The 24,317-nt window shown below is 43.3% G+C and overlaps 2 protein-coding genes across 2 annotated transcripts; both read left to right on the top strand.

Annotated features, from left to right (window-relative positions):
• Positions 1–375: 375 nt before the first annotated feature.
• si:dkey-206f10.1 (adenylate cyclase type 8) lies at positions 376–11,829 on the top strand. Its single transcript, XM_061704820.1, has 21 exons — positions 376–721; positions 1,852–2,059; positions 2,134–2,871; positions 2,961–3,110; positions 3,211–3,341; positions 3,463–3,574; positions 3,650–3,777; positions 3,861–4,019; positions 4,114–4,342; positions 4,419–4,589; positions 5,026–5,126; positions 5,201–5,402; positions 5,710–5,802; positions 5,892–6,052; positions 6,986–7,067; positions 7,137–7,295; positions 7,609–7,755; positions 9,289–9,381; positions 9,477–9,591; positions 9,738–9,940; positions 10,821–11,829. Exons 2-21 carry the CDS (start codon positions 1,904–1,906, stop codon positions 11,034–11,036), a joined length of 3,546 nt encoding a protein of 1,181 aa, XP_061560804.1. The 5' UTR covers positions 376–721; positions 1,852–1,903; the 3' UTR covers positions 11,037–11,829.
• A 520-nt stretch (positions 11,830–12,349) lies between these two features.
• parp1 (poly (ADP-ribose) polymerase 1) lies at positions 12,350–23,965 on the top strand. The gene is made up of 23 exons (XM_061704982.1): positions 12,350–12,560; positions 13,720–13,885; positions 14,518–14,633; positions 14,964–15,178; positions 16,045–16,135; positions 16,211–16,327; positions 16,404–16,580; positions 17,656–17,818; positions 17,896–18,036; positions 18,112–18,363; positions 18,452–18,517; positions 18,621–18,753; positions 19,093–19,288; positions 19,401–19,529; positions 19,622–19,705; positions 20,552–20,674; positions 20,790–20,918; positions 21,002–21,100; positions 21,866–22,018; positions 22,106–22,233; positions 22,306–22,367; positions 23,134–23,248; positions 23,338–23,965. Exons 1-23 carry the CDS (start codon positions 12,438–12,440, stop codon positions 23,417–23,419), a joined length of 3,060 nt encoding a protein of 1,019 aa, XP_061560966.1. The 5' UTR covers positions 12,350–12,437; the 3' UTR covers positions 23,420–23,965.
• The last annotated feature ends 352 nt before the right edge of the window (positions 23,966–24,317 follow it).

Raw genomic sequence — 24,317 nt, 5'->3', positions numbered from 1 at the left:
ATTGTTTTTGGAAATCATGGACGTCGTGTCCTCCAGGCCAAAGACGAAAACAATCATCCATGTTGTTATCAGCACAGGTTCAAAACCAACAAAAAAAACAATAAAATTGTTTGAACTTCATTGGAATTGCTGCTTCCTCTCAAATGAATGCTTTACTTAAACAGGGGGAAAAAATACCCGTACTCTCAGCAGTTGGACAAACCAACACCTCTGGCCCTATATTAAATGATTTATCTTTTTTTGACATGTTTCTTACTACACAGGACCCCATTGGCAGTGCAGCTTTGAATAGATTTGGCTGGCTTGGCTGTGGAGAAAGAGAGAGAGAGCGTTGTCCTGGCACCAGAGACCTGAGCTTTGCAGACCAGAGAAAATCCTCTTTACACTCCTCATCGCTGCTGCTCTGCTTCCTGACAGTTATGGACTTCCTTTCAAAACAGGTGGTGAACTACAATCCTGCCAGAACAACTCCGCATATTGCATCTTGACTGCAAGTTTGTCCTCCATTTTATTGTCACTTTTGGATAAGGTCCCTTGTTTTGTCTGTGGAATGACACGAACGTCGTTTTTTTCCATTTCCTGGATTGTGGCTGAATTTTCCAGTCTCTGTACGGATCCTATGCAGCGGAATCTGGAAAAATGGATTGTGATGGTCTGGCTGCCTATTTCACGGCTAACACTGAACATGAGGGGTGGATACACCAAATGCAAAACCGTATAGGTCAGTTTGAGGACTTTGGTGATTTGTGTTAAACTGTCTTCAAACTAGAAGTGTATCCCAAAACAAATATGTCTCTTACAGATACATCAGCTAGCTAACAATTTTACATTGGAATTAAGCTTCACAAAGTGAACGAACACACTGTCCTACACTCTGTCAGGTGATTCTCTACTGTAATAACACACGCTCTGGAATCGGGATAAACCAGATCCAGGTATATCCCAGTTATGGAGGAGTGTTCTGGTATACAGTACATCCTGAAACTGAGATATACCCAAACACTGTAGGAGTATTCTAGTTTAGCCTGATTTTGAGGCGCCACATTTGTTTTCAGTCACCCTTACACCTTGAAACCAAGATATAGCCTTCCGGAAGACCGTAGGAGTGTTGTGGTTTATTCCAATTTCAAGTTGTATTCAGGGATTGTGTGGGAATCGGACTGGTGACAATGTACCTTCAGTGAGTCATGGGCGAGGACAGTTCACATCTTGAGCCAGAACCACCCGGAGGAGTATAACTCAGGGGCATTAGCCAGCCCAAGTCTAAATCTGGCCAAAAGCTTGCGGCAGCATGTGGACTCAACCAGGTGGTCCAATCTGGTCTTCTGCACACTCGGTTATCACCGTGTGAAAGCAGGGCATTGCTATATCCTGCTTTTCTATTTTGTTACTTCATATTGAACTGCTTCATGTTTGGACATTGCTTCAAATCGTTGTTGAGAGTGATGCATAGGGCTACCCTGCATATAGATATACAAAATCTTATTATACTTTTCACGTTGGCTTTTTTCAAGTTAAACAATCCCTTTTAATTATATTCTGCCTCGCTCTGATAATATATTAAATATATTGAGGGACTCAACAGACAATGTCCAAACACATAGAGCAGCAGCAGATTTCTAGTTTAACAAATTGTTTCCTATCCCCCAAGTAACTCATTCTGTATAGAATGCACAGGTGGAACATACCAAAACATGAACAGAATGTCAAGGCAATTGAAGACCATGAGTGTCAATGGACTCTATGCCTTGTGACTGAATGACAGGCAGTTTTCTCACCCAAAAGCATGACGAGTAAAAGAACGAGTACTACATTGTTTCCTTGTACTCAAACTTCTCCTGCCTCATCCAGGCCACCGTCTTCATTGGATCTGACGCCAAGAGCTGAAGCCAAGTACCCTGCCATGGTGACGTTTTCAGAGACAACACAGGTCTCGCCAATGGAACTGTGTGAGCCGCCCTGCCTGACCGCCACCCTGTCCCCGGGGCTGCGGCGTAAAAAGATGCTGTGGCAGAACGCTGTAAAGCACATCATCATCCAACAGGAACTCAGCGCTCAGGTGAATGATTATTCCCATAATTGTCCTCGGGTTCTTGCAAGAATTAATCAGCGTGTTGTTATTCGGTGTGACAGGTCGGTGTGGAGCCGGCTCAGAAAATCTTTGTGACAGATGCCTATATGGAAGAAATTAACCGCCAGATTCGCAGTAAGGCGTCACGTGGAGTCAAGCGGCGCTCCTCCACAATCCGAGTCCAGCCTTCCCACCTCCGTGGCTCCATGAGCCAGAGTATAGGAGGCTCAGGCGGGAACGAATACGCAAGCGATGCCGACTTCTTTGTGCACTGGGGACGGAGTATTCACGGTATCTACATACCTACTCTGAGGCACACCTTCAAGTCCAGGGACCTGGAGAAACTCTACCAACAACACTCTTCTCACCAAAGACGTAACTCCTTAGCCATCACCAATGTGATCGACGCTATGGCCAAGCTGCAGATCCTGGTTCTATACCTGGCTTTGGCACCTGAGGAGGTCACCGAACCCCTACGAGGCTGCTTGACGTGCGCGTTCATGGTGTTTGCCGTAGCGCTGTGCATTGTCGTGCTAACCTTTAAAGACAGCATGTCACCAAGGTGGCTTCATTACGCCGGCCTAGCCAGCTGGCTGTCGCAAACCACACAAGTACTGGGAGGACTGGTATACGGGCTGGAGAAAGACCCGTCATGGTACCTTCTGTTCACGTTGTTTGCCACATACACGCTGCTGCCGTTACCTCTTGTGTGGGCCATGTGCGCGGGTTCGCTGACATCGGCGTTGCATCTTCTAGTGGAGATCGTATGCTACCACAACGATATAGTCCTTTTGAGAAAGGTAAGGGAAGTATTCTTGAAGTGTTATACCCTTATTCTTCATACTTTGGCCATTGCTGGGTAAAGGGAGTGAAACATTCTTGGTTGCAGGTTTTTGCCAAAGGTCTTCTGTACCTGGGTATGAACACCGCTGGCTTCTTCATTCACTACCTGACAGATCATTCACAGCGACAGGTGTTCCTAGAAACGCGCCGTTGTATAGAAGGTCGCCTCAAACTCGAGCAGGAGAACCAGCGACAGGTAGGATGATGGCATTAGACAAACCACTTTTAAGCAACCCTAGCCGGTTAAAATGTGATGATATTTGACCTTGATTATCTTTAACATTTCTCTACAATAGGAGCGTCTGGTTTTGTCCATCTTACCACGGTTTGTAGCCTTGGAAATGATCGCTGACATGAGCTCGTTGGAAGACGAGCTAAATCCTCAAGAGTTTCACAAGATTTACATTCACCAGTACAAAAACGTCAGGTAAGCGCAAATATTTAATTTAATTAAGAATATATTGGTTGTCTATAAATGTAGAACCTGATTTCCAACGTGGTTACCATCTGTTATATCCCGAATTGTTGTTGGTTTCTCTTTTCTGCAGCATCCTTTTTGCAGACATTAAGGGCTTTACTCTGTTATCCATGAACTTGTCAGCTCAGGATTTGGTTCGAACACTCAATGAGCTCTTTGGACGCTTTGACCGTTTGGCCGAGGTACGAACCTGAGCACAGGTTTCCTGATGTTTCATTTCCATTTACATAGTTGTCTTGGTCTTTTCTGTGTTACAGGAGCACCAGTGCATGCGAATAAAGATACTTGGGGACTGTTACTATTGTGTATCCGGGGTCCCAGAACCTCAGCGTGCCCATGCCCGTCACTGTGTCGAAATGGGGCTGGCTATGATCAACACCATACGGTTAGCCCGCGTATATTGGGTTGTTGGTCACTTACTGTTGCTACTGAAACAAGTCTGATCACGTTCCATCTCTCCGACGTCAGGGCTGTCCGGAAGAAGCTCAACTTTAACATGGACATGAGGATTGGCATCCATTCAGGCTCTGTCCTGTGTGGGGTGCTGGGTCTCCAGAAATGGCAGTTTGACGTTTGGTCCTGGGATGTGGGGATTGCCAACATGCTGGAGGCAGGCGGGATACCAGGGTTAGCGGTTTACTGTGTTACTGCATACAAGTGCAATTGGAAAGGATTCTTTCGAATTACAACAGCTCACCGATGACGTTCTTGCCGCCAACAGGCGGATCCACATCTCCAAGGCTACCCTGGACTGCCTCGAAGGCACCTACAAGACAGAGGACGGACGTGGAGCTGACAGGAACGAGTTCCTTCAGCGACACAACATCGACACCTTTCTCATTTGTCATCAAGAGGACAGACATAAAGACGACCACAATGAGTCTCACAAAGTCCAGAAAACAAGTCGAGCCCACGAAATTCCTTTTGGAAGTGCCATTGACATGAATAGTGTAGGTTCTAATTCCAGCACTGCTGGTCTCGCTGTCCTCCCTCCATCAATTTGATCGATCTCACATGTGTTTGTAGATCTTGGCATCGTTTACAAATGGGTCACTGCCCAACATATGGCCGTCCACCTCCAAGGAGATCAACGAACGCATCAAACACGCCATCGCAGTTCGCAGCAGTGAGCGTATGCATAAGGAACACATCACTCCTCTCTCTCTGGTGTTCAAGGACACACACATTGAGGACAAGGTATGGCAGGAGATTTCGACGGCAATGCTTCTTGTTTTAAGATCGAAAGACTATGGGGCAGCGTTCGTCGTAACGCAGATGCCGTATTGGAGTGTCGTGTTGATGTTCCCAGCTTTGGGGGGTTACTGAAAGGACAAGGTTGCAAATACAAGCATTCGAAATGAGTTCCCTTCACAGGGTGTCTGTAGGTGCTGCTACCCCATACCTCCCTGTGGAGGTGTTCCAAGCATGTCGCACCAGCGCGAGACTTCCGGGAAGACCTAGAAATTGGGAATGTCTCGGTGTAGCCAGAGAGAGGGACGTCTAGTCATCAAATTGCTTCCATGGGAACAGTTTGCGGGTTCCTGGGCTCTTGAGTTCATAGTGTACCGTATGTATGGTAAATGTCTTGGAAAAATTGTGTTTGACATGCAATCCTCTTTTGTGAATGACATAGTTTTCCCAGATGAGAGACGAAATGTTCAACTCCAACATGCTGAGCTCCTTCATCATGCTCCTCTTTGTCGTGGCCGCCCAGGCCCTCATCCCGGCACCAAGGTAGGCAATTGCCAACTTTCTTCGCACTTGAAATTCATTCATATGGTCAAAATGTTTCCATCCGCTGTCTCCAGGCTGTTTCCAGCCATCCTCCAGTTTTCCCTGTTTTTGCTCACCTACGCACTGCTGCTGCTATTGGTCCTCGCCGAGGAGTTCAAGTGGAGCCCCGCCACACTGCAGCAGTTCTGCTGCTGGATCCACGAGAACAACAGCGCTCGAAACACGCTCACCCTCACCGCTGTGGTCATCAACTTTGGCTTAGCTGCTACAGACATTGTGAGAGCCCACCTAAAACTGCAGCAGATGCTTCAACTATAAGAATAGAGACTTTTTTGGGTAAAACTCATTCAGTGCGCATGCTGGTCAATAATAAAATATCTACAGCTCATATTCGATGAACATGTGGATTATAGACCACGGCAAAAATCCCAAAACTAAATATTTAAGTTTGAAATAAGCTAAAAAAAAATGGAATAAAATATAAAAAATATGTACAGTAATGTCATAATAGAAATCCAAGAGGTCGTCATTTACTGTACTTTGTCTTTGTGTGTTTTTTGTTTTTGTTTTTGTACGAATGCAGTTATGGTGCATTCTGACAGACACAGAAGAGGCTACTGAGATGGAAAAGATCAACATAGCTTCACGTTCACTCACTGTGTGTTCTTACCCAGAGGTAGACATCCAAATTTGTACATTTTGAGTACAGGTAAGTCCAAACTTGTATTCATTTCAGTTTAAATATCGCCTCTTTCCCTCGCACAGGTGTTTGTGCTGAGCGGCGTGATCGCCATGGTGACGTGCGCCGTGTTTCTTCGTCTCAACTCCCTGCTGAAGCTGGCCGTGCTGTTGCTGGCCGTGGCCTTCTACTCCTACTTCATCCATCTGGCCTTCGTCTCTCTCGCAAGCCACGACATGCCGCGCAGGTCACACCTGATTGCTTCGTATAATAGTAACTGTACGTTTTGTGTGTCTATGACCATTTTTTGATAGCAACATGGGCCAAAAATGGGATCTCAATCTAATTTGTGTATTTTGTAAGGATAAGCATGTCCATTGGGATACATGTTGTTTGTATTTATACAAAGTATTTCTGCAATTCAGTGTTCCCCTCATACAGTCATGGCTAAAAACACTTTTTGTATTCGAAGACACAGGCTTTTTTTCCCCCCCCTGACTGTCTGACATTCAGTCAGACTAAACATTTGTTGTTTGAGGTCAATTGCGATTACCAAAATGATTTCTATTTGATAAATGCGAAACTAATGTGATACAAATATACATACAAATATATAGACAATACAGTCATGGCTAAACACACTGGCACGCCTGGATTTTGTCTATCGCGGAGGTGGTCTTGAACGTAACCCCCGCGATAAACGAGGGACTGCTGTCGTACTGTCTATACATGTTATGCTTGCAGTTTTTGTGTGTTCGAATACGTTTAGGATGTGTTTGAAAATGTGTCTTAATCGATTTAAGTGTGCTCCAATAAGTTTGTGTTTAAAGCGCGTGGGAGGGGTAAAACTTTTCATGAAAATGTTTTGACATGAAATATATTGGAGATTTTTGTGGGTGGGTCCGGAATATATTCACCTCGATAAACAGGCGTCGCTGTGAGTGATTTGCTGTGATTGTTGTGTCATCGTACTGCACTAAATTGAATACAGTATGTTAAATTATTATTCCGGGCAGCATGGCGGATTAGCGGTGAGCACACCTTCCGCAGAGTTCTGAGGTAAAGGGTTCGAATAAATACAAGTGTTTTCTTTTGCTACAGCTACTGGATCCTTTTACATTGTGCCAGTGTACCAAAGTAGATTTTTTGTTTTTCCTTTTTCTTTTCTACACATGCACAGGTCTCACTATGTGAGGAGAAAAGGGATCGCCATCCTTCTCTTGGTCATGTTCATTGTCGCGGTCTTCTACAACGGACGTCAGGTAATGACTTCTGCATGTCCGATATTTCTCCAAATGAATGGCGAGAGTCAGACAGTATTTGTTTTCCAGTGGGAAGCCACCGCCAGGCAGGACTTTCTGTGGCGTCTGCAGGCTCAACGGGAAGTGGAGGACATGAGGGAGTTGCGGGAGCACAATGAATGTCTCCTGCACAATATTCTGCCGGTGCATGTGGCCCGACACTTCTTGGACCGCAGCAAGAACGATGAGGTTCGTGCGAAGTGTAACTATGAGTCTTAACCTTTTCAAACTCTCCAACTAATAGATTGCAGCACAAGGTGGCACTTAAAGGTTATATTTTGGGGGGGGGATGTTGTTGAGACTGCAGCAGAATACACATATACTACATTTACATCGATTTTGTAATTAAATGATCTAATCTCGTTACATGTAATTAGTTACTCCCCAACACTGACTGCGGGTGGGTCTGGAACATATCCCCCTCGCTCAACGGGGGTTCGCTGTATTATGTGTTGAAATTGATGTGCTATCCGGGTAATTAAGAATCATATTTTCTTTGCAGGAGCTTTACTCCCAGTCCTATGACGAGGTGGGAGTGATGTTTGCATCTATTGCTGGATTTAATGAGTACTTTGAACAAAAGGAGGTCAGACATGAAGGCGTGGACTGCCTCCGACTGCTCAACGAAATCATAGCTGCTTTTGATGAGGTAAGTGTGAGATGAAGTTCGGGTTCGGGGGTACGGTTAAAATGAGGTGTGACCCACTGGTGATTGTGCAATATCTTTGGCTCGGAAGGAACACTGACACACAAGGACTGAGTGTAGTCAACAGCAACGTTTAGTTGACTTACGCGAATAACAACAGCAAGAAAACAAAAACTGTAACAATAATAGAATATTAGTTGGAGAAAATAATAAACTGGGCCATTTTTTTCAATACAGTGGAACCTCGGTTTTGATGATGAATCCGTTCCAGAAAGTCTGTCTAAAACCGAATCGCACAAAATTCACAGCAATATTTCCCATAGGAAATAATGTAAATCCAATTAATCCGTTCCAGACACTGCAAAATATGAATGAAACATAGATTTTATAGACTTGGGGTTGGGTTTAGAGCTAGGTTAGCTATAGCCTTATGGTTATGATTTAGGATCTGGGTTAAGGTTGGAGTTGGACTTAAGGTTAAGATTAGGTTAGGTCAATGTTTCGGTTTCAGAGTTCGATTGGTCTTTGGGTGAGGTTGGGTTGAGTAGGTTAGGTTAGATTCGGTTGGGGGGGTCAGGGAAAGGGTAAGATTTCAGGTTTAAGGTTGGGTTATGGTTAGGTTGGTTTAGGGTTAGGGTTAGGATGGAAGTGATTAGGGTTAGAGTTACTGTTAGGTTTATGGTGGTTATAATTATAGCTCCCATGCCATCAAAATCCTTTTTTTCCTACAGTTTTATGCATAACAGGTCAAAAGGAGTCCGTGACGTGGTTTAAGTTTGACATCTTTGCAGTTTGTCAATTGAATGCAAAAGGCAATAAACAGCATAAGGTTTGCGTAGGGCGGGTTGGAAATTGCCGTCGTTGTGACGTAGTTCCGTCACAATATTAATATTCAAGTACCTACCCGCTTGGTTGTTGGTATCCACCCACTCAACTCAGCTGAACGGCAACACGGCATTTCTGAGTTTTAAGCCAGCGAGTCTCAGCCGCCGCCAAGCCATGCAAATACAGGCCATAAACTCTACATGCAGTATATTGTGTTTCCCAACAATGCTTAACTATATTTATAATTCATAATGGAACTGTTGATGGAATAGCGGTCATTGTCGGCCAAATGTGCGCGAGCGGTAAACGTCGCGCGCCGGGTACGTTCAATTGAACACAATAGTATCCGTCTGCAGCCTGCAGAACATTGTCTGTTTGCGCCCCTACCCCCCCCCCCCCCCCCGCCCCCCTCTTTTTTTCATGCATGCCCCCTTTCAGCTCACGTTCCCTATTGAGCTTATTTACATATTTAATATTAATGAGCAATCTGGCCCTCTCAATTGCCAGGCGTAATAGACCAACGAGAAGAGCTTGAAAAAGGGCATCTGGGCATTTCCAACCCACACTATCTTGCAAATGTCATAAAAGGAGATCAAAGATTATGAAAAAAAATGATGGCATGGGACCTTGAAGGTTTGGGGTTGCAGTAGGATTTGAAAGCTTAGAAACTGGGCACATTGTAACATTTGAATAAAAACATCCATTTCATAGTTGCTGGAGGAGTCGTACTTCCATTATGTGGAGAAGATCAAGACCATAGGGAGCTGCTATATGGCCGCCTCCGGTCTAGCGCCAGACAAACAGGTGAGGGGGAGACATTTTGACACTTTATATCGATTGATTGATTTTTAACCACCTTCACCTTCTCAACCATGAGCTTGCGTCTGACTCTCATTTAGACGTCTATGGACGAATGGAATCACTTGAGCGAACTGGTTCTGTTCGCGCTGGCGTTGCAAGAGACTTTGAAGGAGATGAACAGGCACTCTGCCAAAGACTTTCAGCTGCGTGTCGGTAAGTAGCGAACCGTAGATGCGCACCGTCATTGAGTCAATTAAGTCCTTGTCCGTAGGCTCCCATGTGTTTCCACAGACGAGAAGTCGGCAAAAAGCTTCCGCAGCAGTCTAGAATATGTCTGAGGTGAATGATTTCTCCGTTAGGCATTGCCCACGGGCCGGTGGTGGCGGGCGTAATCGGTGCCAGCAAACCGCAGTATGACATCTGGGGGTCCACGGTGAACTTGGCCAGCCGCATGGACAGCACGGGGGTGAGCGGACGCATCCAGGTGCCCGAGGCCACCCGCAGGATCCTGGCAGAGTGGGGCTTTGTCTTGGAGCTGCGTGGAGAAATCTTCGTCAAGGGGGTGAGTGCCGCTGGACAACCCCCGTCCGTGTAAAAGGCAAAAGCCCGTAAAGGGTCTGCGGGACTTCGTAGCTAAAGAAGAGCTTGCACGAATTGTTCCGGTCTGGAGGTGACAGCGTGGGACTTTTTCAACACCACAACACGATTACCACACGCGACAGTACGATTCCTCGGTTTGGTGTTTGGAACAAAGCGCGCCTTCATCAAATCACTTATCAAATAAACACCTCAATCTTAATCGTAAATAAATGGAAAACGAGCTAACTGACTGACTAACTGAAGCTAAATGACCAGCGAACTGAAAGATAGACCGATTAACTGACTGACTAACTAACGAAACAACTGGCTCATAACTGACTGACCTGCTAGAACATTGACTAATCAGGTGACTGAGTGACTGACAAATGAACTGACTCACTGAATGAACTTACTGCCACTGATTGAATAACTAAATGACAAACTGACTAACTTACTACCTTGCTGACTAACTCACCGACTGACTGTCTGACTGACTGATTTAATAACTCACAGGCTGACTAAGTTACGCCCTCGGTGATTAACTGACTTACTCATGCACTGATTAACTCACTGACTGACTAACTTACTTCCTCACGGACTAACTACCTGAATGAAAGACTAATTAACTGGCTAACTGACTGACTTATTAACTCGCTGATTGAGTGACTGACTAACAATCTAAATGACTGACAGATTGAATTACTGACTGACTATTTCCTCGTATATGACAGCCGTAAAACCAAAACCAACGGGGCCATCGAGTGGTCCATTTGGTGTCCGTTATCTTGACCTCCACGCAGGCCGAACTGTGACCCCGGTCGACGCGTCACGATTGAACTCTGACGGATGGTCTGCCCTTGCAGGTGAGCGAGTGCCAGGGCAAGGTGCGCACCTACTTCATCAGCACCATGCGCAGCAAGACGGCCAACGCTGCCACGGACGGACGTCCGGGGGGCAAGATGGAGGGACGCATGACGCTGGCGGGCATCGTGTTCAGTCTAGTGCAGGCCAGACACAAGGAGAAACTCCGGGAGACCAACGGGGGGTTCGCTGTGTCGTCCTGCACCCTCAAGTGCTGATAGACAACCCTGTCAAATTGAACGACCCCACCTTAACTTTGGGAAACCCCCCTGGCATATACTTGATATACATACAATACTTTAAAGCATTATTTTCAGTGCTTTAAATTGTGCTAATGATGAAATTGTCAATATAACAAGGCCAATAATGTTGTTCAGGGTCTGATATCGTCAAGCCAAAACACAAAATACCTCAAAACAACCACAACGACCTCTACTAGATTTTCAGTGATCTATAGAAATAGTTTTTTTTTTTTAATGGCTTATCTTTATCTCTGTGTTTTAATCAGTGTTTTGTCCTTTTTGTATCCATAGGCTAATTTCTTACAATCCAGGATATATGTAAAAACGTCTTTCTTAATTTTATCCACAAATTCAAGAAAAAATACATTCATTACATCATTATTTATAAGTTCAGACACCACTTAATTTAAAGCTATTTTTTTTCACCCCACCCCCCCTCAAGAATTTAGAGCCAAAAACGTTCTGCTTTAATAACAACCATTTTTCATCAGAAATGGATCTCACACATATTTTACGCTTGTCATAAGTGAATATAAAATGTATGTGCTGTGTAAGAAATAGGATACATACTTACATTATTGAAAATTCAAACGTTAAATGTGTATATTTATTTTTAAGAATTGGGATCATGTATGCAGATTTATATGATTAAGAAAATGTTGCACTGGGCTTTTGATATGTTTTCTGAATGATTGTCAGCCTGGAACTGTAACCAAGTGGTGGTCTACTAGAAATATGTTCTGATCATAAAGTTGCTACAATGATTGTATTAATTGTGTCTGTTTCTGCAGTTTCAAATAAAAATTGAAATTGCATTGCTGACGTTAACTAAAAGTGAACGCGTTGTTCCAGCAGGTTATGGACGATAAGTCGTTACTCGATTAATGATGTCTGCAGCGAGGGCCTGATCGTCTATTCATTACAGATGGGTCACAAAGGCGAAGTTGTGCCCATCAAATAATGCTGTTCATACCTATTTCAGGGTTTACATTTTTTTAAATGATTACCATCAACTAACATATTTAGCAAAAAGTTGACCATGTCGCTGGTGGAATCGGCCTTTAATCACCACTAGACTTATGGTTTTCAAAATGCGACCCTTCATAATGGAAACAAGTATTTTAATTAACTTGCAATGACATTACTGGACCACTCGAGGGATTATTTGATCAAATATTCCGCGTTAATGAGGCAATCCATACGAACACGTTGTGGTTTTGCCTCGGTGTAAGAAAAGCGAGCAAGAGTGAGGCCTCCTGTTTTCTCCGCACTCTCTCTGAGCAGCCTAGCACGCGGGCTTTGCGGCTGTGATTGTCGTTTCTCTGAAAACAAAACTTTCTCTTTCTCTTGTTCTTTCCCCCCAAAAACAAACCGAGCATGGCGGACTCTCAAGAGGACAAGCTCTACAGGGCCGAGTACGCCAAGAGCGGCCGCGCGTCGTGTAAGAAGTGCAAGGAAAACATCGCCAAAAACTCGCTAAGAATGGCCATCATGGTGCAGGTAGCATTGCGGCCGTCGTCTTTGCTTCTCTTTGACCAAAGCCGCTCGAGCTAGGTGGCTAACACCAAGCTAACGTCTTGCCAATGCGACGCGTAATCTTTGAATAAAGTTCCCATTGCCTCACGTGTAGCGTACTGTTTATGGCGCTTGACTTGGGTGAATGTGCCCATTGTGTTGGCGGCATCAATGGCTGACGTCGTTCACCGGGAATGAGCTGTTCTCCATGACGATGTTTCACGCTAATTTAGGAGTACGTCCACGTTCTAAAGCTTCGCGACACATAATGGCGATCTTCACGTGAAAAGAATAGAATAAGTCAGTCGAATTCATGAGTTGGTTTACACTATCGATACTGCACCACATTGTGGTGATGTCAATTTGTACTAAGTGATGACTTTGACTTTTCAGCTCATTGACTGGCAGAGCTCAAAACCTTTCAAAACAGAGCAAACCAAAAGCACCGGTTTCTGAACAAAAAAAAGCAGAGAAAGCCAACTTTCGTGAAAAACATGTCAAGCTTAACAGTGAGTTTAATGCTCCTATTTATTTGCTTTTGAGACATCTCAAACCATAACACAGCAAAAACAAGACTGGGAATGGGCTGTACCACTAATAAACAGACTCACCGCATGGCTGAAGTGTGGCTTTTTTTACATGGCGTCATCTTTCGATCGTAAGACGTCACACTCAGTTTCTACTAGCTACGCGCCACATACTGTTTACACCATACTTGTACGTGCTCTGTTCAAGTGTGAGGTGCCTAAAACCTGTCCGACTTCCAACGTGCTGGCGTTTCTCTCCCTCGTAATCGACGCGCTTCCCCCCCTGATCTTTATCTTCCACTCAAAACTTGTGCTGATCTCAAATGCCGCCACCTCCAGGGATCGATGACTTAAAAATGTGCAATGTGCGATGTGGTGAACGATGAACCCCCCTGTAGCCACGGTTCACTGTGTTGCAGTTTGTGCTGTTACCATAAGTTACCCTTTTTGTATGGTAGGGTATTGCTTTATCGTCTGTCCTCAATATATGTGGAGCATGCCGTTCAATTGTGAATTACACACTGCATATCTTGTAATGTATCGTGTCTACCATCACAGACTCGATCTGTCGTAATATTATCTTGATGGGTTTTCTTTGTTTCTTCTCCACGTGTCAGTCGCCCATGTTCGACGGGAAGGTCCCGCACTGGCATCACTTCTCCTGCTTCTGGCTGAGAGCGGCGGCCCAGTCGCCCGCCGACATCGCCGGCTTGTCCGACCTCCGCTGGGCGGACCAGGAGAAAGTCAAGAAGGCTATCGAAAGCGGCGCACCTGCCGGAGGAGGTCGGCCGACGAATCTTTCTTCCGGCCTTTTCACACCGCGCTTGGCGACGCGTAGTGTGCGGCGACGTGCCCTCGAATAGAAAAGTGCCCTATTATGTGAGGTGACGTCAGAAAGCGGCTCCGATGGGAGAGGGCCTGGCGGAGTGTTTTCTGAGCGCTATCCTGCCTTGAAATTAGTATACAGTTGAAAGCAGATGTTTACATTAAGTACACACAGGCTTTTTTTCCCTCAATGTCTGGCATAAAATCAGACTAAACGTTTCCTGTTTTAAGTCAAGTAGGATTAATGGTCTTCCAAGTCAGAAGTTTACATTCATTTTATTAGTATTTGCTACCATTGCCTTTAAACTGTATGACTTGGGTCAAATGTTTTGGATATCCTTCCACAAGCTTCTCACAATAGTTGCCAGGAATTTTGGCGAATTCCTCCTGACAGAACTAGCGTAAGTGAGCCGAGTTTGTGGGCCGCCTTGCTCGCACGTGGCTTTTCGGGTCTGCTCTTCAATTTTGAATCGGATTAAGATCAGGGCTAACCCTGAGCAAGTGCGGTTAAAAAAAGTCCATAAGACCTTAGAAATTCCACACACGCTCAAGTAGTCATTCATTGTTTTTTGTCCCGTCTTCTCTCGCAGGAAAAGGCGGGCAGAAAGGTGGCACGAAAGGGGAGAATACGCTCAGCGGCTTTGCGGTGGAATACGCCAAATCCAACCGCAGCACTTGCAAAGGCTGCGAGATGAAAATAGAAAAGGTTTGTTCACAAGTCAAAGGTCACGTGTTGTCCTATTTTGTCCAGTATTAAGAATTTATTGCTGCCGATTCCATTTTGTAGAAATGTCTGCGTTTGTAACAATACGGAAGACCCTCAATCCATATAACTTCCCTTTTCTTTTGTGTGTGTGTAATCCAAAACAATTTGTCCCATAGGAAATAACTCATCACCATCCAAACACCTTTTTATTAATTGTACATGCAATGTTTTCTTTGTTTTATGACAAAATGGTGAATGATACCGTTGATAATGTAAATGTAGCAACTTCTCCATTAGGCAGCGCGTTAAATTTTCTGTCGCAACCCGCAGGATCAGATCCGCGTGTCGAAGAAGACGGTGGACCCGGAGAAGCCTCAGCTGGGCCTGATCGACCGCTGGTACCACACGGCGTGCTTCGTGGGCCGCAGGGACGAGCTGGACTTCAAGCCCGAGTACAGCGGCGCCCGGCTGAAGGGCTTCAACACGCTGAGGGCCGAAGACAAGGAGGAGCTCAAGAAGAGGCTTCCCCCAGTCAAATCGGAAGGGTGAGATGAACAACTATTATGAGGCATTATTACTGTGTTCAGGTTTTCTTGCCTGTCAGTGGACTCACTGACAAAAAACACAATCACTCATTGATCAGGTCATTGCAAATGTTTTTTTTTTTTTTTTTTTTTTTAAAAGAAAAATTGGGTAAATATTTGGAATGAAAATAATCGTGACTTTAAAAAAAAACATTTTAAAATAATGATATAAAATCCAGCAATTAATTTAAATTGGGATCTAATCCAATATTTATAATGGACTAACATTTTTAAATATGATAAAACCAAATAAATAAAATGAAAGATGTTAAAAAACATTTTGTTCTTAAATAATAACAAATTAATGTCTGAAATAATGCAAGTTTAAAAAAAAAACATCTGTAATATTTACAACAGAAAATAATGAATTACTTTCCAAACATTTTTTACAAATACGAAAACAAAAATGTTTCAAGCGGACTATAATCTAAAAAACAATTACAATATTAAAGAAAGTCAATGTAAAAATGGGAAAAAGTATAATAAAAAATAAGAAAAGATAAACATTGTATTATTTTCTTAAACTTTCATTTTTGATATTAGACAAAAATACGACAAACTAGAACCAACAGTAGTATTGGTGATAATAAATTTTGCTATTTGTATTTATTTAAAAAATATATATTGAATAATTGGCCAGCAATTTGTCAACGAAAATCCCATCTACCGTTTTCAGACACTTGTATATAAAATGTCAACACCATGTTCAATTATATTAGTATTATGTCGTTTTTCCCTTTGGAATCAGAATAATTTCAGAATTTGAATCAGACCAATTGTGATTACAGTTGCGGGGAAAAAAAGGTCTTTACTCCCTTCTCTTCCAGAAAGCGTAAAAACGAAGAGGTGGACGGCGTCTCAAAGAAACAGAAGAAGGAGGACGAGGAGGCGAAAAAAAGATTGGACGAGCAGTTGAAGGTAACGTCGACTTCCTTTTTGTGTGCGTGGCGGTCAGAGTTGTCTCCTTGCGAGTGCATTTGTGTGCCCTGACAGGAGCAAAGCCAGCTGATATGGGGCCTTAAAGACAAGCTGAGGAAGCATTGCTCCATCAACGACATGAAGGAGCTGCTCATTGCGAACGGCCAGGAGGTTCCTTCGGGGGAGTCCAACGTGAGCGCATCTCGACCGAGTTAACCTAGAAATCGCCAGCCGAGCTTTCGGTCAAACCCTCGTCTGCGGTCGACAGGTGGTGGACAGCGTGGCCGACGGCATGGCCTTCGGCGCTCTGGAGCGCTGCGAGGAGTGCGAGGGCCGGCTGGTGTTCAAGGGCGACGCCTACTACTGCACGGGGGACATCTCGGCCTGGACTAAGTGTGTGTACAAAACCACCAAACCCTTACGGAAAGACTGGGTCACCCCCAAGGTACGGCCACTGAAAACGGGGGTCCTCGCTTTACGGCGGTCCTGAGGCGCCAAGTTTCAAGGTTACGCAGGGGCGCAGTCGACTACAGGGGGGAAGGCCCGTTTATCGCGGCGGATACGTTCCAGACACGCCCACAATGGTGATACGCCGCAATATTGAGAGGCGATGTACAGGTGCAGCTCAACAAATTAGAATGACAAAACTTGCGTATGTATTTCAGTAGTTCAATTCAAAAACTCATATTTTATGGATTCCCTACACAGAGTAAGCTATTTTAGGATTGTATTTCTTTTGAGACTTTTAGTTTACAGCTCACGAAAACCCACATTTTACCATCAGCAAGAAATTAGAATGTTACATAAGAAACTCTCAAAAAGGGTTTCATATGGAAACGAGGTAGGAATTGGCCTCCCTCCTTGTGTTGAATGAGTGGACATTTTATGAGTTTCACTTTTGGAATTGCAATGCTGAAATACAATGATTTTACAATTTTACAATTTATCGAGATGTACCCGCATATGACGATGTATGTACTCGCATGCACACGTCGTCTTGGTTTTAAGCTTTAAAATATATCAATCAAATAAATAGATGGATGTGATTTAGGATTTTCGTCTGGAATATAACCCCTGCGGTAAACGAGGGCCTGCTTTATTCAAATTTAGTTTTTCGGTGTAATTTTACATCAAGTTGGAATTAAATGAGAAGACATTTTTAATATGCACGTAAAACAAATTCACAAGAATAAATAAATAAATGATGAGGAAAAGTATCAGCATTACCACTTTAGTGGTACCCTTTCATTGCTCAATGACTCTCCTTGTTTGTATTTTGATGTCCTAAATGTACTGTATATTTTGTCATAGTGGCTGTGTTGTCGTACAGATTCCTCATGTATTTGAACATACTTGGCCAATAAAGACGATTTTGAAAAGATGCAATTTTTACAATAATGTCAGAATTACAAGAGACAATCGCTACTGATGGGATTTTTTTCATTTAACCTTTATTTACCCTGGAAAACCTCATTGTCCATGTTATCAAAAAGCTCACGTCACTCTTCTTCTCCTTTTAGGAATTCCAGGAGGTTCCTTTCCTGAAGAAGTTCAAGTTTAAGCGTCAGGACCGACTTTACCCAAAGGAGGCGCCGGCTCAAAGGCAGCCCGAGGTCAAAGCCGAGCCTCTGGCCAGCGCCTCCGACGCCCCCGCCAAGCCGCTACCGGAGGGCGGACCCGCGGGTGAGCGGCGAGAGAGATTGATCATCCGCTGCGGGAACTTCAGTGGTCTCAACCGTGCGTGTTTGTGTGTGCGACAGGCAAACCTCTGACTGGCATCAAGGTGTTGACGGTGGGCAAACTGGCCAAGAACAAAGACGACATCAAGGCGGCCGTGGAGGAGCTGGGGGGAAAGATTAGCGGCACAGCCAACAAGGCCACACTCTGCATCAGCACCAAGAGTGAGAAAGCCCACAACGGACGGTCGGGAAGTCCATTTTGTCCAATTAATATCGCGTAATTAATATCGCTCGCAGAGGAGGTGGAGAAGATGGGCAAGAAAATGGAGGAGGCGAAGGACGCGGGCGTGCGCGTGGTCTCCGAGGATTTCCTCGCCGACGTCAAGTCGTCGGGAAAGGCGCTCCAGGAGCTGGTCTCCCTGCACGCCATCTCGCCGTGGGGGGCCGAGGTCAAAGTGGAGGCCCCCCCGCCGTCGGCCGCCCCCGCGCCCTCCAAGTCGGGCGCGATGGCCGCTTCCAAGAGCGTCGGCAGAGTGAAGGAGGAAGAAGGTAACACGCGCGCTCATCGGTGATCGCTTACTATCGGCGTCAGTTGTTGTTGAAGGGCACAGTTTTACAAACATGGTGATTGTTCCAGGTAAGAACAAAGCCAAGAAGATGAAACTGACGGTCAAAGGAGGTGCCGCTGTGGATCCAGACTCAGGTAGTCTCACTTCAAACGTATCACCATTTTTATTTTTATTCTTCCCCTTTTCTGAACTTGATTGATTGAGTGATTGATTTTTTTTATTTGATCTCCGCCCCAGGTCTGGAGAACAGTGCTCACGTGTTGGAGCAAAACGGTAAAATGTACAGCGCCACACTGGGCCTGGTGGACATTGTGCGGGGAACCAATTCCTACTACAAACTGCAGCTGCTGGAGGACGACGTACAGAAAAGGTCTCAAAACAAACATTAGCCATTTTCATACATCTACGGACGTGCCTTGGGATACGAGTGACCCGGCTTGATATTCTTAATCCACTGCAAAAAACAACTATCTTTCTGCAGATTACTGAGTTACTTACAGTAGTTGAATAATTTTTTTTCCCTGCATGACTATGTTATACTGCCCCCCGGGCAGCCGAGTCACGCACAACAGAAGGAGCCGCAGTGAAACAATCATGATGCACAAACAGTTTCATTCTTTACATTCTATTTAATTGTGCTTTTATTGTATGTTTTAACGTGGTAACTCATTGCACAAAGGTTTTCCATACTGATTTGCCTTCCGTGCAGGTACTGGGTGTTCCGGTCGTGGGGCCGTGTGGGCACCACCATCGGGGGCAACAAGCTGGACAAAATCGGCGATAAGAACTCTGCGCTCAACAACTTCCTGTCCGTGTACAAAGAAAAGACGGGCAACGAGTGGGGCGCCTCCAACTTCACCAAGTACCCCAATAAATTCTACCCGCTGGAGATTGACTATGGACAGGTCGGCCCCAGCGCGAGCACACACACACACACACACACACACACAACAGCACGCGCGTGCACTCGCACGTTTTCCTATTGGAAGCTGATATTTATAGTATTTCGAATGGCAGGACGAAGAAGCTGTAAAGAGGTTGACGGCCACCGCCGGAACCAAGTCCAAGCTGGCCAAACCCGTCCAGGATCTGATCAAACTCATCTTTGACGTGGAGAGCATGAAGAAGGCCATGGTGGAGTTTGAGGTAGGGCTTATACTTAAAGTTTGAGGTAAGCTAAAAGCCACGCTTGGGTAGAGGTGCATTTGTAAGACACTCTTTTCCGTCCCTATTTTCAGATTGACCTCCAGAAGATGCCGCTGGGAAAACTGAGCAAGAGGCAAATTCAGAGCGCTTACGCTCTCCTCACAGAAGTGCAGCAGGTCAGTCCAAATATAGAAAATAGAAGATGCAATATTACAAAAAATACACAAAGATAAAGGTCTGATTGCGTAAAAGTCCTACTTGTTGTAATATTATTTGGATAAAGTCATAATATTAGAAGCAAAACATAAAAAAATGAGAATAAAACTAAAGTATAATGAAACAATTAAGATTGTATGACAAAAAAATGCTAATTCAACATGAAGAAATAATTTTTGCATGCATAAAGTCCTAATTGTACATAAATAATGGGAAAAGTTTTGTAATTTAACAAAAATAAATTCATATCAGGGGGAAAAAGATCATTTTAGACACATTTTGTTAAATATTACAAGCAAAACAATGTTTTAATTACAAGAATAAAAATACAATTTCCAATAAAAATAAAGTTACAAGAAAAACAGAAACAAATTGTAATTTTGCAAGAATAAAGTCATATTGAGGACAAAACTTAATTTTTTAGAATGAAGTTGTAATATTACAAACAAAAATCATTGTTTTCATTGAGAAAAGAAGAATAAAATATGAGGTGAAAAAATGTTAATTTTGGAAAAAGGATTTTTTTAGAAAGAGTATTAAGAGAACCTTTGCAGTTTTACGAAAATAAGGTAAATTAATGTAAAGTAATAAAGGTTGTAACTATGTTTTTTTCTAAAGTACATTATTATAGAGTTCTATTGTTCTTATTAAAACAAAATGTTTTGTTGTTTTGGGGAGTTTGGAACAGATTAATGACCTTTCCACTCATTTCAATGGCGCATGATGATTTGCGATACACGTATGGTCACCGAACGAACTAAGATGGTATCTCAAGGCAAACCACTGTGTTGTACTTCCTGTTTTAGGCCGTGTCCGACCGTGTGCCCGATGCCAACGTTTTGGACCTGTCCAATCGCTTCTACACGCTGATCCCGCACGACTTCGGTATGAAGAAGCCTCCGCTGCTCAGCAACCTGGAGTACATTCAGGTACGCGCATGTGACTGACTGCCATGTTCTCCGCTTACGCCAAACCAGCACCCGTCTAAAAATAAAAAAAAAAAAAAAAATGTGTTATTAAAAATGCGCACACGTCACCGTCCAGGCTAAAGTTCAGATGCTGGACAACCTGCTGGACATTGAGGTGGCTTACAGTCTGCTGAGAGGAGGAGCGCAGGACAACGAGAGCGATCCCATCGACATCAACTACGAGAAACTCAAGACGAACATCCAGGTCGGGAGGCTTCACCCGCTTGGATCACTTTTTGTTTTTTTTTACGATGTTACACATTGAAATGTTTTCGGTATGTTTCTAAGGTTGTGGACAAGGCCACGCAGGAGGCGGACATCATTATGCAATACGTGAAGAACACGCACGCTGCCACGCACAACACCTACACACTGGAAGTACAAGAGGTAGGTCGCCCTTGCGGGGGAAATGCATCAAATTGCGGCGTGGAACTGATTACACAGTGACGAGGACAAAAGTTGGGATGTCCCAATTTTACAAGAATTAAAGTAATACTGTTGCGAAATCCGTCAAAAAAAAGCTGTAATTTTACTTGCGTAAAGTTATTTCATTTTTAATATTGTCATAATTTTCCAGAAAAAGTACCGCCGTCATTTTACAAAGAAATGCTAATAGAATTTACCAGAACACATTTCATAATAATTACAACGAAATATTGTATTAATTTTACAAGAAAAATCGCAATTTTACCAGAAAAAAAACTCGTAATTTTAGGAGTTGTAATTTTACAAGAATAAAGTCATACCTTTATGACTTTAAGAATAAAGTCATACCATTTTTTTTCAAATGTCATAATTTTACAAGGGAAATTAAATCAGTTTAAGAATTGTTTTTCAATTTTACAATGAAAAGTACATTTTACAAGAAAAACTTAATTATGTAAGAACAAATACAAGAAAAAAATTCAGTTTTACAAGCAAATTGTAAAATAATTTTCCAAGAAAAAAGTTGTAATTCATAAGGAGCAAAAAATGTTTTATGCAAGGTTAATAGTAACATTATTTTCATGTGCTCACGTGTGCCACGTTTTCTGCTGAATGCTCCTTGTAAGTGTTCTCATTTTGTAATATAATATGACTTTTAGTTTTCTCTCTCTCTTATTAGTGTATCAATGTCAGTATGTTACTTGAGTGAATCATCTGTGAGTTTAGATTTTCAAAATCAACCGCGAGGGAGAGCGCCAGCGCTTCCAGCCCTTCGAGGAGCTGCATAATCGTCAGCTGCTGTGGCACGGCTCGCGGACCACCAACTACGCCGGCATCCTCTCTCAGGGTCTTCGCATCGCCCCTCCAGAGGCCCCGGTGGTGAGTTTTTTATGCCACCAATCAGCCCACATCCCCTTCTTTAGGAAGCAAAGATTCAAATGTAGTTGTGCTTTATTGTGTCGGTAGACCGGTTACATGTTCGGCAAGGGCGTGTACTTTGCCGACATGGTGTCCAAGAGCGCCAACTACTGTCACACGTCGCAGTCGGACCCCCTTGGCCTTCTGCTGCTAGCCGAAGTCGCCCTCGGCAACATGTGAGTGACTATGTGGAGGTTTTATTTTTTCTTGAATGAGAATAGTTTTAACTTTTTTTTTCTCCATTCCAGGCATGAACTGAAAAAGGCCTCCCACATCACTAAACTACCGAAGGGCAAGCACAGCGTTAAAGGTGCCACGCTCGCATGGAATTAGCATGAGCATCTTTTTTTCAATCTCCCTGATTAAGTACTTTTTTTTTTTTTTTTTTTTTTTAACTTTACAAGAATTCTTAATTCGTAAAGAAGTCTTAATAGGAGAAATTACGAGAACAGAAAATCCTTGTAGTATAGTAAGTTTGAACAAAAAAAATATTTAACAGGAATTTGCTTATAAATGTCAATAAAGTTGTAATTACTAGAAAAAAGGATATAGTCAAATTTTACTTAATGAAAATCCTTTTCTAGTATGAGAAATCCAAATTTCACAATAATTAAGTTGTGATTTTATTAGAGGTTATTTTTACAAGAACAGCATAAATTATGAAAACAAAATCGTAATAGAATTTTTTTTTGGGTTACAGTCGTAACATTACGAGAATAAAACAATTTAGTGAGAATAGAATCGTAAAAAGCTATTCCTCCTATAGTAAAGTTGGACATAACTAGAAAAATAATCCTAATTATGTGAGAGAGGGAAAAAAAATAGAATAAAACTTATATTTTACTTGGACAAAGTCATAATATTCTGAGAACAGATTTTGAGAATAAAGTTGCAATATTATAAAGGAGAAAATGAACGAAAATCCAGTTACATGGGGAAAAATGTTTTTACTTTTACGATAATACAGTAGCAAATAAATGTTAATTATGCGAGTATAAAGTTGTAAATTACAAGACAAGACAACATTTTAAAATGGAAAATGTCATGTTTTTACAAAACGTCATTTCTGCTTGCAGGTTTGGGTAGAACCGCTCCCCAATCGAGCGCCACCACCACTTTAGATGGTGTCGAAGTGCCTCTGGGCAAAGGCGCCAACACCGACATCGACGACACGAGTCTGCTGTACAACGAGTATCCTTTAACGTGACGTTCCACAGGCTGGCCCCTTTGCCTGATCGTTATTGCTATTCCGCCAGCTATTGCCTTAACCGTCGCCACAGATACATTGTGTACGACGTAGCCCAAATAAACCTCAAGTATCTCCTGAAGATTAAGTTTAACTACCAAACATCCTTGTGGTGAGCGCCGACAACAGGAGAGCCATCGAGTCCCGGGGCCTCGCTTCGATTCCATTATAATGTTCTTTTGTCACTTTATGCTACTTTTCGACAGGTTTGCTAGCTAACAGCATCGGTTGGTATCACGGTAGGTACAGTGGTGCCTTGAGATATGAGAAAAATTGCACTCAACAATATTGTACTGTATAAAAACACAGTAATAACATTTGCCCTCCACATAACCCACAAACACAGAAAATGTGACTGTACAAGACATATTGTCCTTCCTTGTCTTGCTTCCTCTGTGGTGCTGATTGGCGGTGGGCAAGCCAGCTTCATGGTGCATTAGCACCACTAACTGATATTGTCCTTCCACTGCAAAGAAACCAATTTGAATCGACGCAAGCTGGATGTTGTCAAGTGTGCTGCTTCCATGTAGCAGCATGGTTCGGAAGCACATTTGTGTCTAAAAATATCTTAAGTCAAGCCACTTGTATATCAAGGTACCACTGTACTTGGAAATCCCTGTTTCTAGTTAAATGGGGGTAGTTAGCCCCCCCCCCCCCTCCCCCTTGTTGGACAGACAACGACTAGGATGCTAGGTTTAGGGAAGGAGTGGAGAACATACTACATTTGATCCAGCCCACCAAGCAAATAAAATAAAAAATAGATCAGATTAACTCTAATAAAAAAAAAAAACACACAAATTATAAAACCCACAATTGCTTATCATAAAATAAGAAACATTTAAAGTATAATTGGTTCCCCTCTGGTTCGCAGAGGGATTTTTGACCACCTTCCACATACTGTACACTCACTCGGCCTGGTTCCATTTTAAAATACTGTATTGTAACCCCCTTTGACATGTATATATTTGCATTGTTTTTGTCCTGTAGCAGAAAAAAAATAAATACCCTTCCTAA

The sequence above is a fragment of the Phycodurus eques genome, chromosome 18 (assembly GCF_024500275.1).
Source record: "Phycodurus eques isolate BA_2022a chromosome 18, UOR_Pequ_1.1, whole genome shotgun sequence".
Classification (NCBI taxonomy): Eukaryota; Metazoa; Chordata; class Actinopteri; order Syngnathiformes; family Syngnathidae; genus Phycodurus; species Phycodurus eques.
Note: the sequence above shows the minus strand (reverse complement) of the source record. Positions and strands in the feature narration are given on the sequence as shown.

Coding starts and splice junctions, on each gene's coding strand:
- parp1 (XM_061704982.1), top strand. CDS start 12,438: ATGGCGGACTCTCAAGAGGACAAGCTCTACAGGGCCGAGTACGCCAAG. Junction 18,754..19,092: donor GAGGACGACGTACAGAAAAG/GTCTCAAAACAA, acceptor CCTTCCGTGCAG/GTACTGGGTGTTCCGGTCGT. Junction 20,919..21,001: donor AACTCAAGACGAACATCCAG/GTCGGGAGGCTT, acceptor TATGTTTCTAAG/GTTGTGGACAAGGCCACGCA.
- si:dkey-206f10.1 (XM_061704820.1), top strand. CDS start 1,904: ATGGTGACGTTTTCAGAGACAACACAGGTCTCGCCAATGGAACTGTGT. Junction 4,020..4,113: donor GAGGCAGGCGGGATACCAGG/GTTAGCGGTTTA, acceptor TGCCGCCAACAG/GCGGATCCACATCTCCAAGG. Junction 7,068..7,136: donor TCTTCTACAACGGACGTCAG/GTAATGACTTCT, acceptor TTTGTTTTCCAG/TGGGAAGCCACCGCCAGGCA.